General features: G+C 55.6%; 1 protein-coding gene across 1 annotated transcript in view; it reads left to right on the top strand.

The window, feature by feature from the left end:
- St6galnac4 (ST6 N-acetylgalactosaminide alpha-2,6-sialyltransferase 4) overlaps positions 1 to 4,807 on the top strand; it is an 11,233-nt gene extending 6,426 nt beyond the window's left edge. Inside the window, exon 6 of the mRNA XM_010613667.2 lies at positions 636 to 4,807. Coding sequence (XP_010611969.1) covers positions 636 to 825 — 190 coding nt within the window. The 3' untranslated portion in view covers positions 826 to 4,807. The remainder of the gene's footprint in view (positions 1 to 635) is intronic.
- Positions 4,808 to 6,391: the final 1,584 nt, after the last annotated feature.

Below are 6,391 nucleotides of genomic sequence, written 5' to 3'. Positions count from 1 at the left end.
ATAGAGCTGGGGGTGTAGCTCAGTGTGAAGGCCCTGGGTTCAATCCTCAGTAACACACACACACACACACACACACACACACACACACACAAATTGAACTTTTTGGGCTGGGGCTGTAACTAGTGGTAGAACATTTGCCGAACAAGCTTGAGGCCCTAATTCCTAGTTTCTGTCCCCAGCACGGGGACCTTTGCACCTTTTCTGAGAAGGTTATTGAATCATTTAGAGAGAACAATCTAGAAAAGTGTCTGGCACAGATATAGCGGATGGGTAGATATATAACAGGTACCCTGATGAATTACAGATAAGTTTTTTCTTTTGTTACTGTTTCAGCCTCCTAACTTCCACTTCAGCTCCAGAGAGGGTATTTTGCAACACTGTTACATTCTGTTTCTTTCCCGGGAGGCCCCAGTGTTCACATCTCTTCACTTTGGATCTCGTTTGATTAGCGCCCGGCCTTGGCCAGACTGGTGGCCTGCGGGGCCTGCTGGGGCCCCTGGGCAGCAGGTGGGGCATGCAGGGCTGGCCGCCTCTGCACAGGGAACGAGGGCCCGTTTCTCAGGACCATCCGGGCTCCACAGGGCCACCCGGGGAGGGGTGGCCAGTGTCCCACTGGCTGTGTCCCCGCCCTGCAGGGAGCGGAGCCACCCCTCGGTGCCTTACCACTACTTCGAGAAGGGCCGGCTGGACGAGTGCCAGATGTACCTGGCACATGAGCGGGCACCGCGCAGCGCCCATCGCTTCATCACGGAGAAGGCCGTGTTCTCGCGCTGGGCCAAGAAGAGGCCAATCGTGTTCGCCCACCCGTCCTGGAGAGCCGAGTAGCCGCCACCTGACGCCTGCCGGCCACACACTTCCACCCGGCCGGCGTCCCATCCCAGGCCACCACACTCCACTGAGAACGTTTAGTTTATGCCTCCGCCTCCTGCCACACGCTGGGTGGATTTCCGGCTCCTTCCTGCCCCACCCTGGGGACAGCCAGAGCCGTCTCCAGCCTTAGGCGTTGAGGGGGACGGAGGGGCGTCTTCTCCACTCCCACTCCCTGAGAAATCATGTCTTGATTTGGGGGTTCAGCCCACCCACCACCAGGTCTCTCAAGTGGCCTTCGCCCTTGGGGCCAATGGCCCCACTCACCAGCATCACGACCTGTGCCAGTCCCCGTCCACCCCCTACTCCCTCTCCCTGCCTCTGGTGCCACCTTCTCAGGCTGGGGCCCTGGTCGGGGCAGCCAGGGGCCCAGGGTTTGTGGGGCCAGGGGCCTCTGAGCGTGACCATCACGGCTGTCTCCGGAGCGTACGGGTAAACGCATTTTCTGGACTGTCTGGAGTGGTCCTGTGTGCGGGGTGGGCACTGGGGCTTTCTGCATAGGACAGGCCCTTCACCTATTGACCGGAGGGCTGGCCAAGCCCTGTGCCCCTTCCCAGCATGCGCCCCTCTGCCCTGCAGCCTTCCTGCCAGCCTCACAGCTGTGCTAGCCCGGGAGATGGGCCGAGCCGGATGCTTCTGGGACCCCTGCCCTGAACTCCGCAGGAACGGAGTCAGGCAGGGCCTTGTAGGATGGGGTGGGAAGGGAGGGAATTCCTCCACCCCACATCACCTTGCAGGCCCAGGGCCAGATTCCAAAGAACTTGGCAGTTAAATGCCCTGTGACCTTGAGGTTGGTGCTTTATAGAGAGGAAGGTGGAGGGCAACCTTGTGAGGATATTGCTGTCCCGGAAGTGAGGCCTACACTGGCCCTGGCTGAGGCCCAGACCTCAGGCCAGAGCTCTTCCATCTCTGAGCTTCATTTTCCTCACCTGTGAAATGGAGGAGCCGTTCCACCACCCAACCACCAATGTGGCCTCAGCCATGGGAGGCTGAGTCAGGAGGAATTGAACCTGCGAGCTGTGCCAAGGGCCTCAGCCTGCACGAAGGGGAAGAGCCCCCCACCCAGGAGGAGTCCACCCCTTCCCTCTGTAGTTGGGAGACCAACGTCAGAGCCTGGGCTTCTAGGTCTCAGCCTTGTCTGGGAATCATACGTGACCTGAGTTGGATTTAGCTTCCTGCTCTGCAGGTAGCAACTTGAAATGCTTCACCTTTTCCCCGCCGAGGAGCCAGACTTCATGAATGACATGGTCAGTCGTGCTAAGGGCTCCGGTGACCTGGGGACACTCCCTCCTGCCCTGCCTTCTCAGGAGAGACCTAGCACTGCCCCAAAGCACTGCCCTTGCTCTCTGCCCAGTACCAGGTGGGCCCAGGAGGCAGAAGAGCCCCAACCGGGGGGAGCAAGGTGATGGCTGAATCCAGGCTGGCCCTGAACTTGCAGCAATCCTCCTGCCTCAGCCTCCCGAGTGCTGGGATTAGAGGTCACACCCGGCTGCATGGTTGGCATTTGGTCTGTAGGAGCCATCATTTTAGATGGGATCACCCTCTTCAGCTGGCCCTCCCCTGGCTTGATGGTGGGCAGCAGGCTCTCTGCTCTCAAGTCTCCCTGCTCGTGACCTCCCCCTGGGTGTCCAAGGGCCCAGAAACCGCAGCCCTGAGAGATTTGAATGCCCTCCCTGGAGGTGGCCACTTCCTCCATCCTCCAGCAAATGCTGGCCCAGCCCTTGGACCCAGGATACAGAGCCTCCTCTGTCCTGGCCCTGCCCCGGGGTGCGGTGTTTACTGCTGGGTGGCACAAACAGTCGTCTTTCTGGGGTGGCAACCTTCAGGGAGGAACCCACCAACCACTTCCTCCAGGCGCAGAGATGCTCCCTGGCAGCTCTGGCAGCTGCTTCGGGCTCTGGCGGTGAAGCTGAGTGGGCTCCCCACTTTGTGGCTGCCAGAAGGTAAGCGGTGGGTAGGGGTCACCCCACATCCCTGAGGAGGAGGAGGAGCGGGGCACCCCTGAGTGCAGCCACCCCGGGGCCTGCTTTCCTGCCCACACGCTGGTCCTTTCCCCCCCATGGACTCTCGAGGCCCACCTGCGCCCCGAGTCCCAGCGGTCCCTTGTTCAGAGTGGCAGCGTCATCTCTGCAGACGGGGCCGGGACACTGGGCGTCCTGACTGTGGTGAACTCAGCCCAAGGCTGCCCGTGTTAGGGCGGAACCCTCATGAGGTCTGGGAGCAGCGTTTATGGGGCCCCTTGTGACCCGGCCCCCACCTCTCTTCCCCAGACACCCCTTCTGCGGGCTCCTTCTGGGCTCTGAAGAGTCCCCAGGCCTGGTTCCTAGCCAGGTATGTGAGGCCCCAGGGGGAGCCTTGGCTTTGGCCTCAGATTGGGAGCTGGGTGGTAGACGAGCTCTCTTAGGGCTCTTTCTGGGACCTTGTGGGAGGGGAAATTGATCAAGAGCACAGAGAAGTTTGCTAAGGGGCCGGGGGCATAGCTCCATGGTAGAGCACCTGCTAGTGTACCCGGGACCCTGGGTTCCAGACGCAGCATCCATACAACTTACACCTTTGCTAAGGACAGACAGTGTGGGTGTGGGTCACATGCAGCACCCCTGCTACCGGGGCAGGACGGGCTCAAGCAATGTGGGCCCCTGCAGGCCATGGTGTGGGCCTGGAGGGGAGCCCTGGCACCGGCAGGTCAGCAAGGGCCACCAGGGCTGCCAAGGCCCCCATCCGCCCAGTGTCTCTGTCGGGGCTGGCCAAGCTCCCAGGCTTGGAGTATTGACCTGAGCCTCAGTTTCCCCTGGAAAGTTGGGATAACAGTGGCATGGGTTATTTCATGGATTCCATGGGGTGTGTTCACAGTGCTGGTGCAGAAGAGGGCAGCCAATGTGGAGCTCCCGGTCCTCACTATTGGGGTGCAGGCTCCCCCTCCCAGGGCCCCCAAGGGAAGCCAGCCCTGAGCAGAGCCTACTGCAGGTGCCCTGGGCCCAGGAACGTCACAGGCCTGGGGGGGTCATGCCAGGTCCCACTGTGGTCCTGAGGCTGAGCTGAGGCACCCTTTCTCACTTTTGGGTTCCATGGCTTGGAGTGGGGAGAAGGGCTGGAGACAGGATGCTTCTACCTTAGACGCAGCCTCTGACGTGCGCCCCTTGGAGAGGGTCATCAGGGCTCCCCTGACTGCCGCCCCCCCATAAGTGGGGTGGGGTGGGACATAGGGTGGCCACCAGCACCTGGGCGGGACTGGGCTGAGGGTCAGAAAGTGGTGACCCAAGACACTGGGCAGGCAGGAAGCGTGTGCCCACTCCTCCCTCGGGGAGGCCCATTTCCTTCCTAATGGCGGGTGCTTTTACAGCTCCAAGGGTGGACCTTGCCCCACAGCCCCTTCACTGATGTTTGTTTTGATTAAAAACAGAACATTGCTAATGTATCAAATTAGTACAGTGCAAACATCATAGAAGTTTATAAAGCTTTAAAAAGTTTATAGGAGGGGCCGGAGATTTAGCTCAGTGGTTCTGCCACCTGTCTGGCAAGCTCAAGGTCCTGAATTCAATCCCCAGTACCAAAAAAAAAAAAAGTTTATAAAGTAAAGATAGCCCCAGCCCTCCTGCCCCACCGCTGCCCTGCAGGGACACCATGGCCGGTAGTCCCTGTGGCTTCATCCTGACATTTACATATGCACTTACACATACAGTGATGTGCTATGCGTAAGTGACTTAGTAAAAAAGAAAAGCCAGGTGTGGTGGTGGGGAGGGAGGAGGATCACTGTGAGTTTGAGGTCAGGCTAGACTACACAGCGAGACCCTGTCTCAAAAACAAAAGTGAAAAAATAAAAACCAAGCAAGGCCGGGATGCAGATAGTGGTACAGATCGTTATTCTTGACTTCTGCTTTTAAAACTTTATCTTTTTTGGTACCAAGGATCGAACTCTGCACCTTGCACTTCCGAGGCAGGCGACAGCGCCACTGAGCTAAATTCACAGCCTCCTTTTAAAACTTTTTTTTTTTTTAATTCAGATTTTTGAGACAGGGTCCTGCTATTAGTTCGGGCTGGCCTTGAATTCAGAGCAATCCTCCTGCCTCAGCCTCCTGAGTGCTAGGATTATAGGCTGGCATCACTGTGCTCAGTTTCATACTTTAATCATTGGGACAGACGAAAGCTGTCTCTTTTGAGAAGTGGGGTTCTGGGTGCTGTGCCGAAGCCACACCGTGGATTGTACAGTTTCCTTCATCTGCCCACACTGTCTTCACCCTGCTCACATCTCTAAGATCTCCCCCACAAGAGCGGCTCATTCATTTCCCTTGCTATGTAATTTCCCCCAGTGTGAATGGACCATCAAGAAAAAAAAATCCTTCTGTTGAGAGCTGCTTGGACCATTTCCACTTCTGTTATTATTTTGAGCAGGGCTGCTATGAATTTAGTCATGTATATTTACAAGGATTTCTCCAGGGTCTATGTACCTAGATCTGGGATGGAAAAAAATTGTGTTTGAGATAGTGTCTCGCTTTGTAGTTCGGGCTGACCCTGAACTCTTGTAGTTCATGGCCTTGAACTCACAGCATTCCTCCTGCCTCTGCCTCCCAAGTGCTGGGATTATAAGTGTGAACCCCCACGCACGGCTTGGAATGGAAATTTTTATAATTTTGTTTTCCAAATTGGTTACACAAGACTCAGGTCTTTAAACTTGCTTTAAGTATGCTGTAAATGTCCTGCCTACTTCATTTTAACAGCCTGCCAGTGGCTTCCTGGTCTCCCAACAGTGGCCAGTTATGTTGTTATTTTTCATAGGAACATAAAATGATGTGATGAATACCCTGGTAATTAAAAAAGTAACATTTTAAGTCTTATTGTCTCTATTTTCTAGAAGTAAGGTAAAGGAAGTAATGTACAGCAGACCCTTGAGTGACGACTGGCCTGCCTGACATACAACGGGTTATGACTGGAATTTTAGTTTTAACTTAGGACCAGAATATTGAGTTAGGACCCCAGTGCCAGCCGCATGTGCTTCCCGATGGTCTCCAATACAGATTTAACTTTTGTTTTGTTTTGTTTTGTTTGAGACCAGGTCTCACTATGTAGTGAGACTGACCTGGAACTCATTGTGTAGCCCAGGCTGGTCTTGAACTCACAGTGATCCTCCTGCCTCAGCCTCCTGAGTGCTGGGATTACAGGTGTGTGCCACCACGCCGGGCTGCCAGATTTAACTCTTTAAAGAGTTCTGAAAGGAAAATTACAAGATCCTTTCCCATGTGGGGTTCACTGAGAAGTCCTGGGCCAGTGTCTCTCTAAGGACAGTGAGATCTGCCTGTGTGCAGGAGACTTTGGAGTCTGTGGAGAGGAGCCTGGGCCTTCCATTACCAACTCGAGTTACAACCAGTTCTCAACAAATTGCCTAAGTCAAGGGTCCACTCTATCAAGGTTGTTCAGTTAACCAGGTGTGGCTGGCACGTACCTGTAACCCAGCACTTCAGGAGACTCAACCAGGAGGATCTCAATTTCAAGCCCAGCCTGGGCAACTTAGACCCTGCCTCAAAATTAA

The sequence above is a fragment of the Fukomys damarensis genome, unplaced genomic scaffold (assembly GCF_012274545.1).
Source record: "Fukomys damarensis isolate Sample0158 unplaced genomic scaffold, DMR_v1.0_HiC HiC_scaffold_36, whole genome shotgun sequence".
Lineage (NCBI taxonomy): Eukaryota > Metazoa > Chordata > Mammalia > Rodentia > Bathyergidae > Fukomys > Fukomys damarensis.
Note: the sequence above shows the minus strand (reverse complement) of the source record. Positions and strands in the feature narration are given on the sequence as shown.